We start from the raw sequence: 23713 nt of genomic DNA on the forward strand, positions 1-23713 counted from the left end.
AGATGTTGGGCCTAGGACACTGCCTTGAGGAACTCCTGCAGCAATGTTGTGGGGCTAAGATGATTGGCCTCCAACAAGCACAAGCATCTTCCTTTGTACTAGTATGACTCCAGCCAGTGGAGAGTTTTCCCCCTGATTCCCATTGACTTCAATTTTACTAGGGCTTCTTGATGCCACACTCCGTCAAATGCTGCCTTGATGTCAAGGGCAGTCACTCTCACCTTAGCTCTGGAATTCAGCTCTTTTGTCAATGTTTTGACCAAGACCGTAATGAGGTCGGGAGCCGAGTGGTCCTGGTGGAACCCAAACTGGGCATCCGTGAGCAGATTATTGGTAAGTGCCGCTTGATAGCACTGTCAACAACACCTTCCATCACTTTGCTAATGATTGAGAGTAGACTAATGGGGTGGTAATTGGCCGGATTGGATTTGTCCTGCTTTTTGTTACCAGGACATACCTGGGCAGTTTTCCACATTGTCAGGTAGATGCCAGTGTTGTAGCTGTACTGGAACAGCTTGGCTAGAGATGCAGTTAGTTCTGGAGCACAAGTCTTCAGCACTATAGACAGGATGTTGTCGGGGCCCATAGCCTTTGCTCTATCCAATGCACTCAGCCGTTTCTTGATATCACATGGAGTGTATACAATTGTCTGAAGACTGGTTTCTGTGATGGTGGGGACCTCAGGAGGAGGCCAATATCGATCATCCACGCGGCACTTCTGGCTGAAGATGGTTGCAAATGCTTTAGCCTTGTCTTTTACACTCATGTGCTGGGCTCCGCCATCATTGAGGATGGGGATGTTCATAGAGCCTCCTCCTCCCAGCAGTTGTCTAATGGTTCACCACCATTGATTACTGGATGTGGCAGGACTGCAGAGCTTTGATCTGATCCATTGGTTGTGGGATCACTTAGCTCTGTCTATAGCATGCTGCTTCTGTTGTTTAGCATTCATGTAATCCTGTGTTGCAGCATCCCCAGGTTGGCACCTCATTTTTTAGGAATGCCTGGTGCTGTTCCTGCCATGCTCTTCTGCACTCCTCATTGAACCAGGGTTGGTCCCTTGGCTTGATGTTAATGGCAGAGTGAGGGATATGCCGGGCCATGAGGTTACAGATTGTGGTGTAATACAATTCTGCTGCTGCTGATGGCCCACAGCGTCTCATGGATGCCCAGTTTTGAGCTGCTAGATCTGTTCTGAATCTACCTCATTTAGCACAGTAATCGTGCCACACAATATGATGGAGGGTATCCTCAGTGTGAAGATGGGGCTTCATCTCCACAGTGACTGTGCGATGATCACTGCTACCAATGCCGTCATGGACAGATGCATCTGCGACAGGTAGTTTGGTGAGCACGAGGTCAAGTAGGTTTTTCCCTCCTGTTGGTTCTCTCACCACCTGCTGCAGGCCCAGTCTGGCAGCTATGTCCTTCAGGACTCGGCCAGTAGTGGTGCTACCAAGCCACTCTTTGAGATGGACATTGAAGTGCCCCACCCAGAGTACATTCTGCGCTCATGCTACCCTCAGTGCTTCTTCCAATTGGTTTTCAACATGGAGGATTCCTGATTCATCAGCTGAGGGAGGGCAGTAGGTGGTAATCAGCAGGAGGTTTCCTTGCCCATGTTTGACCTGATGCCATGAGACTTCATGGGGTCCAGAGTCAATATTGAGGACTCCCACAGTCACTCCCTCCCGATTGTATACTACTGTGCCGCAACTTCTGGTGGTTTGCCGATGGGACAGGACATACCCAGGGATGGTGATGGAGAAGTCTGGGACATTGGCTGAAAGATATGATTCTGTGAGTATGACTATGTCAGGCTGTTGCTTGACTAGTCTGTGGGACAGCTCTCCCAATTTTGGCACAAGAACTTTGCAGTGTCGACTGGGCTAGGTGTACCTTTGTTGTGTCCGAAACCAGTGACGACCTTGATGCCGTGTGGTCCATCGGTTTTATTCTTCTTCTTATTTCTTGTAGCAGTTTGTTACAACTGAGTGGCTTGTTGCACCACTTTAGAGGGCAGTTAAGAGTCAACCACATTGCTGTGGGTCTGGAGTCACATATGGGCCAGATCAGGTAAGGACGGCAGATTTCCTTCCCTAACGGACATCAGTGAAACAGTTGAGTTTTTATGACAATCCGATAGCTTCATGGTCACCATTAATGATACTAGCTTTTTATTCCAGATTTATTTAATTAGCTGAATTTAAATTCCACAGCTGCCTTGATGGGATTTGAACTCACGTCACCAGATTATTAGTCCAGGCCTCTGGCTTACTAGTCCTGTAACATAACTACTGTGCTACCGTTCCCAGTGCACCAGTAGGCATTCCCCTTGGCCTACAGCATGACAGGGAGAATGAGAATAGGCAATACAGAGCAGAACAAGCTGCGGGAGGAGGGAGGATCAGGAGGAGGAAATTGGCTCTCACCAGGAAGCCATATCCACCCAGGGTGCTCAGGAAGCAATACTCCGATCTGAACCTCAGCGAGGAACAATGTGTCAGATGTCTGCGCTTCATCAAGTATTTCCTCGCTGAAATCTGCCACAACTGCAACCTCAGAACAGGGCGAGGACCGTATTGCCAGTGGCTGTAAAGGTCACGGTGGCCATGAACGTTTATGCGTCAGGCTCCTTATTTCCAACATCTCCCAGTTTGCCATCCACTGTTGCATAAGGGTCTGTATTCCAAGAGAGTTGAATACATTTCCTTCTCTCTGGCCAGAGAACAGCAGTTGGAGCGAGCATGCGGCTTTGTGAGGATTGCCAGTTACCCCATGGTGGAGGGTACTATTGACTGTATGCACATCGCTTTGTGAGCACCGCATGTCAACCTAAGATGTACCGCAACCAAAGGAGATTCCACTCAATGTCCAGCTGGTTTGTGACCATACTCAGCGAATCATGCAGATTAATGCCCAATGTCCTGGCAGCAGTTATGATGCCTTTGTTCTGCGGCAGTCCACTGTCCCATCTGCATTTGAGCCACCAAAACAAACCAGAGGGTAGCTACTGGGAGACAAGGGCTATCCGTTACCAACATGGCTCATGACTCTGGTGCGCAACTCATGCACACGTGGGCAGCATTCATACAATGAAAACCATGCTGCCACACAAAATATCAACAAGCAGACCATTGGCGTGCTGAAGCCATGCTTTCGCTGCCTGGACCGCTCTGGGGGAACCCTGCAGTACTTGGCAGAACGGATATTGAGATTTGTGTTGGTCTGCAGCATGCTGCACAACCTTGCCATCATGAGAGCACAGCCCTTGCCAGCACCTATACAGTATGTGTCCTGCTTGAAAGAGATTATTGGTAGGTGAGGGGTGCGGGGGTGTGGTGCATTGGGCAGTATGTGAAGCTAGTGGTGCAGTTGGTGGGAGACGGCATTCGAAGATGAATTCACTGACCTTGACCATTCAGGTCCTCAGGCGTGACTTCTGGCATTGACCGCCACAGCTACCTGCTCCCACAGCCTTCGCAGAGTTTTCCAGGAGGGCCTCCTGGCCCCCTGTGGATAGAGAACCCCACTGTCGCCCACTGCCACCAAGGCCTCCAGTGCAGCGTTTGAGAACCTTGGAGCACCCTCTCTCCCCTGTTGCGCCATTAGTCAGTGTTCTTGCAGGTCAGACTCTCTTCCCCAGCCACTTCCAGCACCTGCTCCAGCCAGCATGCAACTCCCCTTTAAGAGGTGCAGGCTGGCTTTAAGTAGTGCAGGCTAGCATTAAGTGGTGCTAGCCCCGCACAAACTTGGGCCCCTGCTGAGGTACTCAGCCACTCAACAGCATGTTTAGCGCTGCCTCATCACTGCAATCATTTAAATTAGCAGACAGTATGAAGTTTGCATGCTGCCTGCATCAGAAGCAATGGGCGCAGGTTAATCGTGCATCGCGATCCCCGCACCCGTTTTCGGGAGCTATCGGATTTAGCCCCCAAAGTGTTAAACCAACAGCCATTTGCCTGTTCAGCTGAATGTTAAAGATCCCACGGCATTAAGATCAAAGAGATGAGTTTTTCTTGTGTCCTGGCCAACATTTATCCATCAACAACACTACCAAAATAGATGAACTGGTTATTTCTCTCATTGCCATTTGTGGTACCTGGTTGTGTGAAAATGAGCTACTATGTTTGCCTGCATATCGACAGTGATTAGATTTCAAGTTATTCATTGGCTGCTGTGAAGGGAGCAAGGAAGAGGTGAGTGCGTGTTTGGAATGTATATTAGAGGTTGTTTAGTGTGCCCTTGTGATAGGTGATGAAGCATATGATGCAGGGGAGAGAATTGTTCAGAGTGCTGGGGGAGGGGGTGAGAATGACCACTGCCAGGTGTTATTGAGAATGATAGAGAAATGAAGAGCTCTACTCATCATTACTCTTGTAAGGTCATTGAAGCATTTCCTTCATTGGATCCAGGTCCTGGAGCTGACAATTTCAGCCACCTCTCTCCAGGCCAGGTGCAGGTCATTCTTGGGAATCTTCCTCCCACTCATCGGAAAGAGAACTTGCCTCCTCGTCTTCACCTCTTTGACCACTGCCTTCAGGGAGGCCTCAGAGAAGATGGAAGCTTGCTTCTGACTCATTTGTCTATAAATAAATATTCTTGCGACAATCTTCCAGAAGGGAACGCCGCCCTTAAGAGGTGTATTCCAGCTTTAAGTAGGCCTCTGATGGACAGCCAGATATTAGGAACTGGAAATTGGCAGGGTTCCTGTTCCTGACGGGAATTAGTGGATGTTGGATCCGTGGTTCACTGGATATGCTGTTATTAAATAATCACACGGAGGCTGTACATTAACAATAAACAGGTCTTTACTGGAGGAGGGTAGTCTCAAGACTGGGGGTACAGAGGCATGCGCAAAGCTTATATACAGGTGTGGTCACTGCCGGTACTACAGTATACAGGAGCTGTAAAAGTAGTTCTGACTTAAAGGCACATACACTACAATTCCTCCCCTTTTCGATTAGTAGTACCCCTAATATTCAAATAACAATTAACATTTCAACATGTACATTAAACAACAAAAGTCAATTTATAGATTCAGTCTTTGGGGCGGCTTCCTGACCCTTTCGGGATAGCGCCTTTCCAGAGGTTCTTGTTCTTGGTGCAGAGGCGATTCTGACCCCTTTTCATCGGGTAGTTCATCGGGTTCCACTGCTATTGGGTCTGAGGTAGATGCTACCGGTCTGTCGGGTTCATCCCCAGGTACTCGAGACATGGGGTTGACACGTTCCTGTGACGCTAAGATCTGATCGATGTGGCGTCTCACAATGTTCTCCCCGACATCCACTGTGTACATTAATGGCCCCTGCCTTGTACATATCGTTCCGGGTTGCCATTTTTCTGTTCGATAGTCACGGGCCAAGACTGGTTGCCCTACATTGAAGCTCCTTGTCGGCTTCTCATTGATGTGCTGGAATTGTTTGTCCTCAACATTTCTTCGCACATTTGGTCTGAGCAAGTCCAGACGAGATCTTAACCTTTGGTTAAAGAACATCATGGCCGGGGTCTGGTTGGTAACTGCATGTGTCGCGTTTCGGTAGGCTAATAAGAAATTGTCCAGCTTATGCTGTAGTGGAATTTCATCGTCGCACATGGCCTTTATCACCTTCTTAAAGGTTTGTACGAACCTCTCAGCCAATCCATTTGTGGCTGGATGATACAGGGCGGATGTGTAATGCCTTACCCCATTCCTTCTCATAAATTTTTGGAACTCGTCAGACACAAACTGTGGTCCATTATCAGAGCAAATCTGCTCTGGCAAACCATTTCTGGCAAATATGGTCCGTAGGAGTGCAATCGTTTTCTCTGTAGTGGTTGAAGACATTTTTATCACCTCAGGCCACTTTGAATGAGCATCCACTGTTATTAAGAACATTGAGTCCATGAATGGACCAGCGAAATCAATATGCACCTGTTGCCATGGAGAGGAGGGCCACTCCCATGGGTGTAGAGGGGCATGTGGTGGTGCATTTTGGACCTTCTGGCATCCTAAGCAGCTCTTAGTTAGGTCTTCGATTTGTTGATCGATTCCCGGCTGTATCGATTTGTATGTGGGCACATCCTTTGGCACCACGATTAATGCTAACGTGTGCTCTCTGTCCTTGTGTGTTACTTTGACAATGCATCTTCCTTTCACTGGTATATCAGTACCTGAGTATCCTGTCACTTTCACTTTTATTCCATGTATCTTTGGTCTGGGTCTAATTTTCTTAAAATCAGTCTCTGATATCACATTAACTTGTGCTCCAGTATCCAATTTAAATGGAATATGTATGTCATTCACTTTTAGTGTCAACATCCAGTCTCTTTTTTCTTTTTTGTTTTCAGACACAACATCTACATAGAACTCCTCTATCTCGCTTTCATCTACTGTATGGACCTTGCTTTGTTGCATTTGGTTCTTACAGCAACGGGCATAATGGTTGTTTTTGTTGCAACTATTGCATGTTTTACCATATGCTGGACACTTTTTTGGTGGATGCTGTGTACCGCATCGACTACATGACTTTCGATTGCCCCTTTCATTTTTGTTTGCTGGCCACGCCTCTTTTTTCACATTGGTGCTCTTTTTGTTAAAAGGAGTGTGTCCGTTCTTACTCACTGCATCCACGTTGCAGCTACTGTCACTGAACAGCTCTTTTGCCTGCGACTTCACAGTCTCTGTAGCCCTACACAGTGCTATGGCTTTTCCCAGGTCTAGATCTTGCTCACTTAGCAGTCTTTCCCTTAGTCCATTATCTGGAATACCACACACCAGTCTGTCTTTTATCAGCGAGTCTGTCAGTCCCCCAAATTCACATGTTTTGCTTCGGTTTCTCAGTTCAGTCACATACTGATCAATAGTCTCTCCCGTTTTCTGTACACGTGAAAAATCTGTGTCTCTCAAACGTCACGTTACGTTTAGGTATGCAGTAGGCCTCAAACTGTTCCATTATTTTATCTAGCTTCATTTTGTCTCCATCAGCAGCGAATGTGAAGTTATTATACACCTCCAGCGCTTCATCACCCACGACATGTAAGAACACTGACACTTTCATTTTATCGTTTTTATCGTCAGCTCCTATTGCCGCTAAATACAATTCCAAACGTTGTTTGAACCTTCTCCAATTTTCAGCCACATTAACTGTCAACTGAAGCTTCGCCGGTGGGTGTAAACCTTCCATTTTTTCACTTCGTTAGCTATTCTCCAATGGTAAGTAACGATGTTCTCTTTTGGCTTGCTAATATGTGGAGAGCTGATTTAACTTCAGATTTTTCCTCTTCATCTCTTTCAATCACTTCTGACACCATGTATCGATTTGTATGTGGGTTCAATGACGACACATTCATGAAAGAGATGTCTTTTTATCTAAAGTATGTTCAACTCAGTTAACAGCATTACAGGAGACACCATCTTAGAGATCCATCTAAAACGAAAGTAAAACTAAACTGCTTGTCTCTCACATGCCCTCTGCTGGTCAGGCATAAGTAATCAATCAGGCAAATATGCTGGTAAGGCATAAATAATCAAACAGGCAAATACCATCACTATTTGCTGATATCATTACACCGGCCACCACACATAAGCCCTAGCAAGGCTTTTCATTTTCACTCCCCCCAGATGACCTTCATGTAGCTCATTTAGCACTCTCTCCCTTAACTTGGGTGGAATCACCACTCTGGATCCACACATCACTGTCCCCTGGCATACTGACAGCTGTTCTCTTCTGGATGAGAATGCTGGCAACAGTGAGTCACCATGAGTTGGCCATCCCCTCACCGTCAATTCATATACCCGAGACAGCGTCGGATCATTGCGGGTCTCCTTCTCTATATCCGCATTCGTTACTGGCAATCGTTCAATTATTGACGAATAAAATATCTCGATAGGGTCTGTTGTGTATGTACCTTTAAGGGAATAACTGGTTTTAGACTGCAGTACCGGCAGTGAACACCCCTGTATAAAAGGCCCTAGCAGGCTTCTGTATTTCAGTCTGACGTTGCCTCCTGTTCAGTAAAGTACCTGTTAAACTGTTCTCCCGAAGTCCGTGTATTATTGACTTTACAGTGGCGACAAGTAAGTTCGAACTCACCTGCAGTGTGGCATCATCTCACGGGATCTCGCCCTGAGAGGAGGGTTCTTGGAGGTCATAGTCTGAGCAACGGGCGTCGACCGCGGGCAACCGCCCAAAGAATTCATCGGTGTTCGGAGTATTGCGGGAGAGACTGTGGAGAGCTGTGCTTAGCTCCCCAGTTAAGGTGTTCCAGCAAATCGTGCTGGTAGCAGGTAGCGCGCTGACCCTTCCGGACTGCGGCGGGCTCAAGCTCGATCGAGCGGCTCTACAAAACGGGCTGCGCAGCGTCGCCGGGAAAAGAAAACAAGAGAGAGAGGGTAGAGCTCACAGGGCATGGTCGGTGCTCAAGAACAGGGCAGCGGAGAGAAAATAAACGGGGGGAAGGAAAGCGAGACGCGCCGAAGCCGCGGGTCGCCGCCATTACCCTGTAGAATGCTAGGAGCAGCGTGGCAGCAAGGGGAAGAAGCAAAAGCGCGGGAGGCACCATTTTATCCCGTTGGGGAAGAAGCAAAAGCGCGGGAGGTGCCATTTTATTCCATTGGGGAAGAAGCAAAAGCGCGGGAGGCACCATTTTAAATCACCCAAGATGCCGAAAAGTGGCAGTGTCACTGCTTTCGACAACGAGGTAGAAGACTGGACCACGTATGTGGAAAGAATTGAAGTGTACTGCAAGGCAAATGAGGTGGCCGATGGAAAGAGGGCGTCGGTATTATTAAATCTGATGGGCGCGAGTACGTACGGCCTATTGCGGAATTTAATTACCCCAGCTAAACCAATGGAGAAAAGTTTTGAGGCGATTGTTCATATCTTACAGGAACACCTAAGCCCTACACCACTGCTGATAGCAGAAAGATTCAAGTTCCATAAAAGAAACCAGCACAAAGATGAGAGCAATGCTGACTATCTTACGGAACCACGCAAGTTATCGAAGCACTGCCAGTTCGGAGCAGGACTGGCAGACACCTTACAGGATAAGTTTGTCTGCGAGCTCCAGAGTGAAGGAACCCAGAAACGACTACTTTCAAAAAAGGACCTGACGCTAGAACAGGCTTTCAGCGTGGCAGTATCCTACGAAGCAGCAGCACGGGGAGCTGCGGAAATACAACAGAAACCACAAGAATACAGCGCTAACGAAATGGCGTATGGAGCAGAAAAGTGCTATTGCTGCGGCAGAACAACCCATGAGCAGAAGGATTGCTAGTTTAAGGACAAAGTATGAAGGCAATGCGGAAAAATGGGACATATAGCAAGAGTCTGCAGGTCGGGAAAGAAAACCAACACGACAAGAACTACTAAAGAACAGTACAGGAAAGTGAAGAAACTGACAGGCAGTAGTTCGGAAGATCAGGAGAGTGATAAGGACTCTGGGAGCAGGAGACTAAGTTGTCTAAAGTTACACAACGTGATCGCAAAGGAGGATCACCGAACCATTTGGATCACCCTCACGATAGCAGGGTCCCCAGTAAAGATGGAATTGGACACAGGATCAGCCCTAACTGTCATGAATCGACGAGACTATGAGCGGCTATTCTCACACATACCCTTAAAGGACACGTCCATTGTATTGAAGACATACACGGGGCAAAAGGTTTACCCCAGAGGAAAAATAAGGGTGCCAGTTAAATATAACGGCAAGGAAACGCAGAAACTATATATGTATATACTACGAGATGGAGGACCACCATTATTGGGACGTGAATGGATCCAAAAAATACAATTGGATTGGCATTCCATTCAGGCGATAACTGTGACTGACAAAAAGGATGATGACATCGCACCTGGACGTCTGTCACAAATTCTATCTGACGCGGAAGAGGTGTTCCAACAAGGACTTGGGACTCTAAAAGGAGTAAAGGCAACCATAAAGATTGAAGAATACACAAACCCAACATTTTTTAAGGCCAGACCGGTGTCATACGCGATCCACCCAGCCGTTGAAGCTGAACTGGAGAGTCTGGAACGTTCAGGTTTGCTGCCCAAGGTGGACTGGAGTGAGTGGGCCACATCCATCGTTCCTGTGATGAAGAAAGCATTGAGCAGCATGCCTGGGGAGCCGAAGAAAGTTCGCATCTGTGGGGACTTCAAGGTGACTGTGAACCCAGTCCTGCACACAGTACAATATCCACTTCCGCGGATAGAAGATATTTTCGCCTCACTATCTGGAGGGAAACGTTTTACAAAGATTGATCTGGCCCAAGCGTATCTACAAATAGAGGTGGAAGAAGCATCTAGAAAATACCTCATGATAAACACTCACAAAGGCCTTTACCAGTACAATCGACTGGTATTCGCGATAGCATCAGCCCCAGCTATTTGGCAGAGGGCGATGGAACAAGTCCTGCAAGGGATTCCGGGGACCCAGTGTTATTTGGACGACATTCTAGTTACGGGCGAAAATGACAGTGAACACCTTGCCAACCTGGAGCAGGTGCTCACGAGATTACAGGAATATGGGCTACGAGCCAACCGCCCCAAATGCGAGTTCTTCAGGAGACAAATTTTGTATTGTGGCCACATGATTGATGAGGAAGGGCTGCATAAGTCGCCGGACAAGATTGAGGCTGTAGTCAAGGCTCCAGCACCGGAAAATGTGTCACAACTAAGGTCGTTCCTCGGGTTGGTGAACTACTACCATAAGTTCTTGCCGAATTTATCTACAATTCTGCACCCACTGAACGCCCTGCTACAAACTGGAGTAACATGGAAATGGAGCGATGAGTGTAAGCGTGCCTTTCAGGAATGTAAATGCCTAATCACTTCAAAAGAAGTGTTGGCCCACTACAACCCAACACTGCCAATTTGGTTGGCATGTGATGCGTCACCTTACGGCATTGGAGCGGTGCTATCACACAAATTCTGTGACGGTTCAGAGAGGCCAATAGCCTTTGCATCGCGCTCGCTAACCTCAGCCGAGCGTAACTACGCCCAGATTGACAGGGAGGCCCTCAGCCTGGTGTGGGGGGTGAAGAAGTTCAATCACTATCTGCACGGGCAGAAATTCACCCTACTGACTGATCATCAGCCCCTGGTCTCAATTTTTAACCCAAAGAAGGGCGTTCCGGTGATGACGGCGCAACGGCTGCAAAGATAGTCACTTTTTCTAGGGGCACATCAGTACGACATAGAGTACAAGGGTATGAAACAGCATGGAAATGCTGATGGGCTGTCACGCCTACCGTTGCCTATGGTGGAAGAAGCACCTGCAGTGGACCCTGTGGAGATATTCCATGCGACCATAGTCGAATGTTTGCCTGTTACAAACGCAAGTATTGAGAAGGACACCCGAAATGACCCGACACTCTCTCGGGTCTATGATTTGACGGTGAAGGGATGGCCAGCATATGGCGACTCACTGTTGCCAGCATTCTCGCCAAGGAGAGAACAACTGTCAGTGTGCTGGGGGACCTTGATGTGTGGATCCCGAGTGGTAATCCGACCCAAGTTGAGAGACAGAGTGCTCAATGAGCTTCAGGAGGGTCATCTGGGAGGGGTAAAAATGAAGAGCCTAGCCAGGGCATTTGTGTGGTGGCCGGGAATCGATAAAGAAATCGAGGATATGACCAAGAGATGCACAGGATGCCAGAAGGTCCAAAACGCTCCACCACAGGCCCCGCTACATCCATGGGAGTGGCCCTCATCTTCATAGCAATGGGTACACATTGATTTTGCTGGTCCATTTATGGACTCAATGTTTCTAATCGCTGTGGACGCCCATTCGAAATGGCCAGAGCTCATTAAAATGTCCTCCACCACCACGGAGAAAACTATTGCAGTCCTAAGGACCATCTTCGCCAAGAATGGGTTGCCAGAACAGATTTGCTCCGACAATGGGCCACAGTTTGTGTCTGAGGATTTCCGGAGGTTCCTGAAGAATAATGGGGTGAAACATTACACATCTGCCCCATATCATCCAGCCACAAATGGATTGGCTGAGAGGTTTGTTCAGACCTTTAAAAAGGCCATAAAGGCAATGTATAATGACGACATACCACTACAACACAAGATGGATAATTTCTTGTTTGCTTACCGGAATGCGACACATGCAGTAACCAACCAAACTCCGGCCGTACTGTTTTTCAACCGAAGGCTAAGATGTCGTTTGGATTTGCTCAAACCAAACATAAGACGAGATGTTGAGGATAAGCAGTTCCAGCACATAAATGAGAAGCCAACCAGGAGCTTCAAGATAGGGCAACCAGTCTTGGCCCGCGACTACTGAACAGAAAAATGGCAGCCAGGAACGATATGCACACAGCAGGGACCACTAATGTACACAGCGGATGTTGGAGAGAGCATTGTGAGATGCCATGCTGACCAGATTCTAGAGTCACAGGAACAAGCCAAACCTATACCACAAGCATGTGCACCTGGTAATGAGCCCGAAGTACAGATTGCGTCTACCTCAAAGCAGTAGTATTGGAAGCTGACGAACCAACCAATGACAATGAGCCAGAATCGACTCCACCACAAGAACAGGATACTCGAGAAAGGCGCTATCCAGTCAGGATCAGGAAGCCTCCTCAAAGACTGAACTTATAAATGATTATTTCAGTTGATGTATATAGTACCGAGAAAATTGTAATTGTAATTAGTTATTATTTAGTTGTTAAATGAATGTTATGTACTGTTTATCTAAAAGGGGAGGAATTGTTGTGTATGTACCTTTCAGGGAATAACTGGTTTTAGACTGCAGTACCGGCAGTGACCACCCCTGTATAAAAGGCCCTAGCAGGCTTCTGTATTTCAGTCTGACGTTGCCTCCTGTTCAGTAAAGTACCTGTTAAACTGTTCTCCCGAAGTCCGTGTATTATTGAGGCACGGACTTTACAGGGTCCACTGCTGGTGCTTCCTCCACAGTAGGCAGTGGCAGGCGCGATAGCCCATCAGCGTTCCCATGCTGTTTCCTGCCTTTATATTCTATTTCATATTAATTCGCCCCTAGAAACAGCGACCATCTTTGTAACTGCTGTGCAGTCATCACTGGAACGCCCTTCTTAGGATTAAAGATGGAGACAAGTGGTTGGTGGTCAGTCAGCAAGGTGAACTTCTGCCCATGCAGATAGTGGTTGAATTTTTTTACTCCCCATACTAGGCTGAGGGCCTCCCTGTCAATCTGGGCGTAGTTGCGCTCGGCTGAGGTTAGTGACCGAGACGCAAAGGCTACTGGCCTCTCCAACCCGTGAGGGAATTTATGCAACAGCACCGCTCCAATACCATAGGGTGATGCATCACAGAATCACAGAATCACAGAAACCCCACAGTGCAGATAGAGGCCATTTTGGCCCATCGAGCCTGCACCGACACATATCCCACCCGATCCCCGTAACCCCTACATATCCCACCCGATCCCCGTAACCCCTACACCAACACATATCCCACCCTATCCCTGTAACCCCACATATTTAATCCCCCTAACACTAAGGGTCAATTTATCATAGCCAATCAACCTAACCCGCACATCTTTGGACTGTGGGAGGAAACCGGAGCACCCGGAGAAAACCCACGCAAACACGGGGAGAATGTGCAAACTCCACACAGACAGTCGCCCGAGGCCGGATTCGAACTCGGTTCCCTGGCGCTGTGAGGCAACAGTGCTAACCACTATGCCACCGTGCTGCCAAACGAATTGGTCACATGCCAAACGAATTGGTAGTGCTGGGTTGAAATGGGCCAACACCTCTTTTGATGTGATCAATTCATTACAGTTCTGGAAAGCTCGTCTACGTTCGTCATCCCACTTCCATGGTACCGCTGTTTGCAGTAGGGTGTTCAGTGGGTGTAGTACCGTAGACAAATTTGGTCAGAACTTGTGGTACTAGTTTACCAGCCCAAGGAACGACCTCAGTTGTGACACATTTTCCGGTGCTGGAGCCTTGACTACTGCCTCAATCTTGTCAGGGGACTTATGTAACCCCTCTTCATCGATGACGTGGCCACAATACGAGATCTGTTTCTGGAAAAACTCGCACTTGTGGCGATTAGCTCGTAGCCCATACTCCTTTAATCTGGTGAGCACCTTCTCCAAGTTGACGAGGTGATCACCGTCATTTTCGCCCGTGACCAAGATGTCGTCCAAATAACACTGGGTCCCTGGAATCCCTTGCAGGACCTGATCCATCGCCCTTTGCCAGATAGCCGGAGCCGAGGCTACTCCAAACACCAGCCGGTTGTATTGATAGAGACCTTTATGAGTGCTGATCGTAAGGTATTGTTCAAAGCTTCTTCTACCTCCATTTGCAAGTACGCCTGGGCTAGATCAATTTTGGTGAAGCGTTTACCTCCAGATAGCGAGGCGAAAATATCCTCAATTCGTGGAAGCGGAAATTGTACCATGTGAAGGACTGGGTTCACTGTCACCTTAAAATTCCCACAGATGCGGACCTTCTTTGGTTCCCCAGGCGTATTAATCAACGACCGCTTCATTACAGGAACGATGGGTGTAGCCCACTCGCTCCAGTCCACTTTGGACAGTACTCCTGAACGTTCCAACCTTTCCAGCTCTGCTTCAACAGCTGGTCTGATCGCATAAGGCACTGGTCTGGCCTTCAGAAACTTTGGGCTTGCATTTTCCTCTATTTTAATCGTTGCTGTTATTCCTTTTAGTGTCCCTAGTCCCTCCTGGAACACTTCTTTTGCGTCAGTTAGCATTTTTGACAGTCGTCCAGGTGTGACGTCGTCATCCTTTTTGGCCTCAACCTTCAGTGCCTGTATGGAATGCCAATCTAATTGTATCTTCCGGATCCATTCACATCCTAGCAGTGGTGGTCCTCCATCTGGCAGTACATATATATCCATTTTAGGTATTTCCTGGCCTTTATATGTCACTTTTACCTTTATTTTTCCTTTGGGGTAGACTTTTTGCCCCTTATACGTCTTCAAGACAATCTATGTAGCTTTCAAGGGTATGTGTGAAAATAGCTGCATGTAGTCTCTTTGATTTATGACTGTTAGCGCTGACCCTATGTCCAATTCCATTTTCACTTGGACTCCGTCTATCTTGAGTGTAACCCAGATAGTCTGGTGATCCTCCATTTCTGTTACCTTATGTAGTTTCAGACAACCCAGCTCCTTGATTCCGGAGTCTGTCACTTTTCTGTTCGTCTGAACCACTGTCCATCACCTGGGGTACCTTTTTGTACTTCTCCTGTGGAGATTTCTTACTGTTGGTTTTCTTCCCAGAGCTGCAGACTCTTGCTATGTGTCCTGCTTTCCCACACTGTCTGCACACTTGGTCCTTGAAACAACAATCTTTCTGGTCATGTGTTGTTCTGCCGCGGCAATAGCACTTCCCTGTTCCATAGGACATTTCATTGGTGCCATATTCTTGCGGTCTCCGTTGTATCTCTGCAGCGCCCCTTGCGGCTGCTTTGTGTGACACTGCCGTACTGAAAGCTTTGTCCAGCGTAAGGTCCTTTTCTGATAGAAGCCATTTCTGGGTTCCTTCACTTTGTAGCCCACACACAAACTTGTCCCTTAACGTATCTGCTAGTCCCGCTCCAAACTGGCAGTGTTTCAATAGCTTGCACAGTTCCGTTAGGCACTCAGCATTGCTTTCGTCTTTGTGTTGGTTCCTTTTATGGAACTTAAATCGTTCTGCTATCAGCAGCGGTGTGGGGTTTAAGTGGTCCTGTAGGATTTCTACTATGCTTTCAAAATTCTTGTTTACCGGCTTCTCTGGAGTTATTAGATTTCGCAGTAACCCATAAGTTTTTGCACCCATGGAATTTAACAGAACCAGTGCTTTATTAGCATCTGGCACTTCATTCGCCCTGCAGTACACCTCAATACGTTCCACATATGTCGCCCAATCTTTGACTTCATTGTCAAACGTAGAGATACTGCCACTCTTCGGCATCCTTGGGTGTGAGTTAACTGTCAAAAATGGTGCCACCCGCGCTTCCCCTTCTTCTCCGCTGGCACAAAATGGCATCTCCCGCGCTTTCCTTCCATCCCGCGCTCGCCCTTCTTCTCCGCTGCGGCTTATAAAAATGACGTCTCCCGCGCTCTTTCTTCTTCTCCGCGGCTCAATGGCGTCCCCGCGCTCCCCTTTCTTCGCCCCACGGACCGTGTTCAGCCTGTGAGACCTGGCTGTGCTCTGCGCGTTCTTCTTTTTATATTTTTCGACGCCGCTCAGTCTAGAACCTGGCTGTTCCTCTACCCTCTCTCTCTCCGGTTTGTTTTCTTTTTCTCGACGCCGCTCGGTGTTCAACCCCCGGCTGCGCCCTGCGCTCTTCACCCTCTGTCTTACCCCGTCGACGCTGCTCGGCTTTCTCTCCGCCGTCGGTCGGCTCCAGCCGCCGCTGCTCGGGAAGGGACTGCGCTGGACCTGTCGTCAGTCTCTTGCTGCTCGTCGTGGCTGGGGAACCAAGCCCGGCTCTCCACAGCCTCCCCTGCGAAGTTCAATCTCTGCCTGACTGCTGGGCGGTTGCTCGTGGTCGACACCCGTGTTCCTGGCCTCGACTATTTTTTTTTATGTTGCAGGTAGATTCGAATCGACACTCGTCGCCACTGTTGGATCCGTGGTTCAGTGGATATGCTGTTATTAAATAATCACACGGATGCTGTACATTAACAATAAACAGGTCTTTACTGGAGGAGGGTAGTCTCAAGACTGGGGGTACAGAGGCATGCGCAAAGCTTATATACAGGTGTGGTCACTGCCGGTACTACAGTATACAGGAGCTGTAAAAGTAGTTCTGACTTAAAGGCACATACATTACAGTGGGGAAACCTGGCATTCAAATTTAAATGAGGCCCAGGAGCTAAAATACCCCAGGCCTATAACTGAGGCCATTTCACACTGGCCCCACCTCACACCCGCTCAAAACCCGCTCCAGATTAAATCTGCCCCTTGGTGATAATAGCATCAGTAATATTCATGTGACTAAAATGGTGCATAAACATTTCCCACTTCTGAGCCAAATAAAAAATTCTCAAACATGCCTTCATAAAGATAATGCCTCTCCCTCCGCCCAAAAAATATCAACTGTCACACTTGGCAAGGACTGACAGGAATGGGGCTATCACAAAAAACGCTTTCTTGCCTTTGATTAACCACCCCTGCCTGGCTACTCTGTCAGGCTGAAGCAGACTGTTGACAGCCTCAGATGCCTGTTCGACCTTGAGCTGACTTTAAGACCCCATCACAAAGACCGCATACTTCCACCTATGCAACATTGCCCACCTGTGTCCCTACCGTTGCCCCTTTTCCACTGAAACCCTCAGACAGTGTCTCATCCAGCCTTAACTACTCCAATACTTTTCTTGTTTGCCTCCTATCCAATATCTTCCATAAATCCAACCTGTCCAAACCCTGCTGCACGTATTCTGTCCGGTAATCTTTCTGTTCGCCCATCTGCCTTGTCCTCATTATCCTCCATCAACTCCCAGTTCCCCAGCACCTCAAATTTAAAATTGTGCTCCTTGTTCCCAAATCCTCACCCTATCCTATGTCCACAGCCTCCTCCACTCTCGCCCCGCCCACCAAACTCTCTCTCTGACTCTGGCTTTTTGTGTATCATCCTCTCCCTTCGCCCTACCATTGGCGGTAGTGCCTCCACAAGCCCGCCTCTTACTCTCTGAAATTCCCCTCTTTAACCTCTTGGTCTTTCCAGCCCTCTCCCCTCCTCTAAAAAACTTTTTTTCAAAACGCACCTCTTTGACCAAGCTTTTGGATCCCCGCAATCTCTCCTTCACTGGCTCATCCATCTTCCAGGCGCCTCTTCATGAAGTGTCTTGGGATGTTCTTTATGGGTTGCTGCTAAAGTTTCTCCTTTCAGTGTTAAAACTAGCAAGGTGACCCTGTGAGAGACAGGAACAGCAGTTTTGTTTAACATTTCAGAGACTGTGTGAAAATGAACAGCATGATGTTATATTACAATAGAAATACTTACAGTATTATGTTGAATCTAATGATATGTATCCAACCCGGTGCCACCAACTGATGCTGTTATTTGTATTCTATTGTACATTAAATTTCTTTGCAGTAACCTGCTCATTGTAAGTTCGCAATGATTGTTACCCTTTAGGCGGATGGGCTCCTAATAGAATCAGGAAAACGGTTGCCTCTGTGGTTTGATCAATTCTGTTCTGTTCAACTCTTAGCTCATTCATTGTGATACTGAAGTGAAATACCAATGATACAGTCATAAAACTATTCAAACAACTGTATAATTTTGCTCAACACCTAAAATAAATACTGAAACACAATTTTACATCAAAATTAAACTTCACCATCCACGAACGACATGAGCTTGGAAGAGGCATGGGAGGAGATGGAGGATATTGTTGCTATGATGTTCAAATCCATTTTTTATGGTACCTTTTTACGATAAGGGAAGGGAAAATCACACGATTGTCCTGTCAGTCTTGACATCAAACAATAAAATTGCCGCTGTCTCCCTGTTAATATATTCTCCTTGGCAATCTGGGCTCAATCTTATAATATTATGATTCGTTTTTAATGTGAGACTGTATAAGATAGATAATCTTTGTGTGAATACTTTTTTTTTTAAAGAGTAAAGCGCGATGTAGTATGTTTTATTTTGACTGATGTGAAATGTTTCTGTCAACACAGCATAAATGCCAGTCATGTATTTCGAGTAGATAGATATTTAATTAAAAAGCCAATGGTTAATTTAACAATCATGAAAGGTGTGAGATTTTCTGAAGTGCCCTGAAGTTTTATGCATGCCATCATTTTTGGAATTGTGTTGAAATCCAATCTTATTAAAGGATCGGAGCCATAGCCCACATTGAACTATAAAGTATTGTATAGACAAATATTCACCGATCGTAGTAACTATAATTCTATTTACAGTATTACATTTTGTATCAAAAAACATGATCAGCTGTTTGTTTCTAGGGAGAAGAGACCCTGAGAACAGAAGACATTTTATCTACAATAGAAAAGGAAGGTGACAGTATTGCTGTGATCATGTTCAGCGGAGTACAATATTACACTGGGCAGCTGTTTGACATGGTTTCGATAACAAGGGCAGGACATGCTAAGGTGAGTTGAACAAATCACCACAAGTTTGAAATTGAAAATACACAATGGATTCATCAGCATCTGAAAAGAGATAAGATAAAGTAATGTTTTGGTGGAAACTGGAATGTCGGCAAGTACCTTTGTAGAGCAGGGCGAAACAAAGAGGGGGAAGAAGGTTGCAGATAAATATTAAGATCAGGTATGCTGACTCCCGTCACAGAAAGTCAGCTAATGGATTTAACAGTCTGCAAAACAGGTTTTTTGAAAAGCTGGATAGAAGTGTACAACTGGTGGCTGATGCACAAAGATCATCTGAGTAAGTCAGTGAAACATCTTTAAAAGGAGAAAAAGGCATGAAAATAGCCAAGTAAGACATTTAAAAGGCACTTGGATCAGTACCTGCACTTACAGAACAACTAAATATCTTGAAACTTTGTATTTGGAAAACATTGGCAGCGATTTTCAATTGCCAGCCTCCAGTTTCTCACCTGAAAAATGGCCAGCCATCAATTGAAAATCATGGGAGCGGGGAGAGGGGCACCTCGGCTGCTCCCTTGAAGACTAAAGCTCGCTTGATGCAATTTTCAAGCTGGCCTATTGAATGGATGAGCAGCCTGGCCACCTGGCTGATCAAATAAGCAATTTGCGCTCCTACGCCAGTTGTAGGACCTCATTTCAATTTTCAGGTACAAATGGGTGGAGCGTGTGCCGTGGACATTCTACCTAATTGTGCTCATTGTTGATCGGCCTAATCAATAGTTTTTAAAGGAACCGCTGCAGGCTGCTCAAAAAATGGCCCAGGAATTTTAATTTTAAAACAAACTGGCCGGATGCTGACCCGTTCAAGGCACACCCCCCCCCGCCTCCAACTATCTAACTGTATCTAGTGTGGGAGCCAGCCGATATCCTGCCCTCCCACAACCAGCAAGCTTCAGTGGGATGCCTGTTTGAAAATGAAGCCCAAAACAGAATGGTTCAGCCTCCGGGCGGACGGCGCGGGCAAGCTACCGATTTCACGCCCGTTTCAAACAGACGTTGAAGATCAGCCCCAAAATTGCAGTAAATACACAGCATAATGCTGCAATTTAGATTATCTTTCTCACCTGCTACGTTTTGTGAATCCTTTCAACATCTTGTACTATATTTAGCAGAGCACAAGAAACATCTTAGTTACCTTAGGAGCCAACATTCATGATAGGAAGAGTTGTTTCACTTAACCCTATAGGGCATAAGCCGCAATTCATACAGAAATTACATGCTCTGTTGAAATTAATCTAATAATCCAACAGAGCCGTCAAAGTACTGCTTTTTAATTATTGTCTGAGTTTGTTGCCTCATGCAATAACTACTTCATTCTCATAGATTTCTTGTTCTTTTGCTTAATGAGGACCTCCTTTTCATTCAAGAGATTTGTGTAATCCATCAGCTTCATTTTCAACATATTCTGTGTAGTCATGGAAGCATTTGATACAGTGTCCTGCTTTCATTAAGTGTCATTGCAACTGTTTGTGCACTCTGAAAGGGTGTTCTTTTTTTAAATTATGAAGTGTTATGGAACCAAGGCGAGTAAATGGAGCTAAGACATAGATCAGCCATGATCTAATTGAATGATGGAACAAGCTTGAGGGCTGAATGGCCTACTCCCGTCCCTATGTTCCTAAATTAGTCCTAACAAATATACATCCTGATTTGTAATAATGCCACAAAAGGATAGAGAGCACTTTGAGCCTTGCCACTAAAATAACATTTTCAAAAACTTAAAATGGTTCCTTTTAGGATCTAACAATACCACAAACTAAAATGTTAATAAATGTTTAATGAATTTTCAAATAGTAAGATGGTCCCTTAACCACTGAAATGAGGAAATACTTTAACCTCAATCAACACCACCAAAAATAGATTAACTGATCATTCATCTAAAGTGCTGTTTGAAGGACTTTGCTGTATTCAAATTGGTTGTCATGTTATCCTACATAATAACAATGATTATACTTCAAAAGTAATTCATTGGGTGTGAAGTGTTTTCTGACATCTGAGGACATTGTAAGGTACTATATAAATGAAAGTTTGTTGTTTTGCTAAGAGCAACAATGGAATACTCTTTAAAAAAAAAGTCAATTACGTTTACATATGATGTAAATGTAATACCGTCACAACTTTCTGCCTAACACATAAAAGTAGGTCCAATGTGCTGTGATCATGTACAGAAAAGGATAGGATGACTAAATGTTATTACTAAATGTCAGCCTTAGCTCAGTGGTTGCCCTTTCACCTCTGAATCTTGAAGGTCATGGGTTCAAGTCCCACTCTGGAGAATTGAGCACATAATCTAAGCTGATACTTCAATGCGCTACTGAGGACCTGCTGCACTGTTGGAGGTGCTGTCTTTTAGATGCTATGTTAAACTGAGGCCCCGTCTGCCCTCTCAAGTGGATGTGAATGATCCCATGGCAATCTGAGGAAGAGCAGAGGAGTTCTCTTGGTGTCCAAAGCAGATTAACTGGCCATTAATGCTACGTTCCTAGAAGCAACAGTTTTGTTTTTCTCACTCCTGCCAGAACTACAAAATGTAATCAATAGCAGATGAAGGCTTTTAGAGCACAAGTTGTTCTTACACAAGAGTCAATTTTTCTTGCGTATTCCACATTTCAATCAGCTCTGCTAACCATCTTGTATGAGCTAACCTAATGAGCAGCCAGACTAGGTGCTGAATAGCTGTAACTGAAAAGAACTTAGAATGTTTATAAGCACGTAATTGAATGGGCAATGTCATGACTTAATCAGTGCCAACTTACATCTCAGAAATATACCAAATGCTTAGCATGGAACAAGTAAATACAGCAGCCATGTTATGCACAGCACGATCCCACAATCCACAGTGAGCTGTCAGTCCAGTTCTGAGGAAGGCCGTGACCTTTTTCTCCCCACAGATGCTGCCTGACTTGCGGAATGTTTCTCGCATTTTCTGTTTTTATTTCAGATTTTCAGCATCTGCCGTATTTTAATCTTTTTTATTACAGTATTCTAGAGGCCAAACCAAGGCCTGATACAAAGGTATAGTATTTTTTTGTATTGTATTTACTCATGCTGTCAATGCAACCTAACACACTATTTTCTTTTGCAATAGCATTGTAGCGGTAGTCATGAACTTCAGTGATTCACATACAATAACACCTACATGGGGGAGACGAGTGCTCTCACATTCTGTACTGTTACGCATGTGGGCAGGGCCAACAACAAGCATGTGTATGCCATGCAGGATTGCGTGTTCAAGTGTGTTGATGGGAGAAAGTCCGAGGTCTCTTCGGTGAATCCTCACATTTTCCATTGATATTGGCCCAGAAATTCGGGTCTCCATGGGTGAGTACGCACGGGGTACTCACCCGTGGGCCCGATGGAAGTCCCGGTTTCCTGCATGCACTGCGCATGCGCGGTAAACCGGCACTTCCGTTCCTCTGAACGAAGAGGTTCAGAGGTCAAAAACGCGTGCAGGGGAGGCTGCGCGTGCACATCAAACTTAGGTTTTCTTTACAGGTTTTCCCAGGAGAATAAGTCTCCAGAAGTTAGAAATTTAAAAAGCAGGCATAATGCCTGCTTTTTAAAGGTAAGTGGTGATTTAATTAAAATTAAAACATTTTTTCCACAGGTTTATTATTTTTAAATATTTAAAGCAAAGTAAGCTTATTTTTAGCCCCGTTGGACTATAAAATTATTTTTTCAAAAATTTAAATTATTGTTTAAAATAGTTATTTAATGTAATTTATATATTATTTAAAAAATGTGATTTAAAAAAAAATTATTTGAAGGTTTACTGCTATTTTGGGGCCGTAGTATTTATAACTCTTGACAGCACTTCCTGTCAAGACTTATAAATGGAGCATTCCCTGCTCCGATTGGCTGCCCATGGCCCACGTGATCCCAGGGGACGCATCGAACTAACTGCGCCCCTGGGATACGCAAGCACTGCGCACCGGCAGCTGGGCCAGGCCCCGGATCGGTATTCCACGGGGCCCTACAGCTCAACGGCTGGCGCGCAAGGTAAGTGCAGGTCGGGGGCTTGCACCTGCGGGAAGCCCCCGACCCGAATTTCTGGGCCATTAAATAAAATGGTTATTCCGAATATGGATGTAGTGCTGACAGCTTTCAGGCATTTACCTTTTTGAACTGGTTTCAAATGATGCATGAGAGCAGCATGAGTAAAGTGATTCGTTGCCTCCTTCTCGATAAGTGCCCATCATTTACTTGACATAGCTATTCATCCAGTCTGACTGAGGCCAGCATCTTGCGACGTGAGGACTCACGGAGGAGACATGTCTTCTCCCATTCTGCAGTGGATAACAAATTCGCCAGCAAATTTGATGCAAGGTCAGTGCTTCCTTCAATAAAAACTCTTGAGATTACTTGCGCTCATTGACAGGTATTGTTCTGATTTGAGTTTACTATTTCTAAGATCAGGAAGGTCAACAGAAATAAAAGCAAGTATTAGCACCCTAGTTAAAAAAAATGGAGCTGCGTAACTATTTGTGGAGGACTAAAGCAAAAGTAAAATACTGCGGATGCTAGAACTCTGAAAGAAAAAGAGAAAATGCTGGAAGGGTTTCAACCCGAAACGTTGTCTCTGTTTCTCTCTCCACGGATGTTGCCTGGCCTGCTGAGTTTTTCCAGT

The 23713-nt window shown here is 46.0% G+C and overlaps 1 protein-coding gene across 1 annotated transcript in view; it reads left to right on the forward strand.

Moving 5' to 3' along the window:
• Positions 1 to 23713, forward strand: part of kynu (kynureninase) — a 242978-nt gene that overhangs the window by 118796 nt on the left and 100469 nt on the right. The window contains exon 7 of the mRNA XM_085986656.1: positions 18922 to 19068. Within this exon, the coding sequence (XP_085842782.1) occupies positions 18922 to 19068 (147 nt within the window). The remainder of the gene's footprint in view (positions 1 to 18921; positions 19069 to 23713) is intronic.

Source organism: Somniosus microcephalus, chromosome 4, assembly GCF_052327205.1.
Source record: "Somniosus microcephalus isolate GS21.2 chromosome 4, FLI_Smic_1.0, whole genome shotgun sequence".
Lineage (NCBI taxonomy): Eukaryota > Metazoa > Chordata > Chondrichthyes > Squaliformes > Somniosidae > Somniosus > Somniosus microcephalus.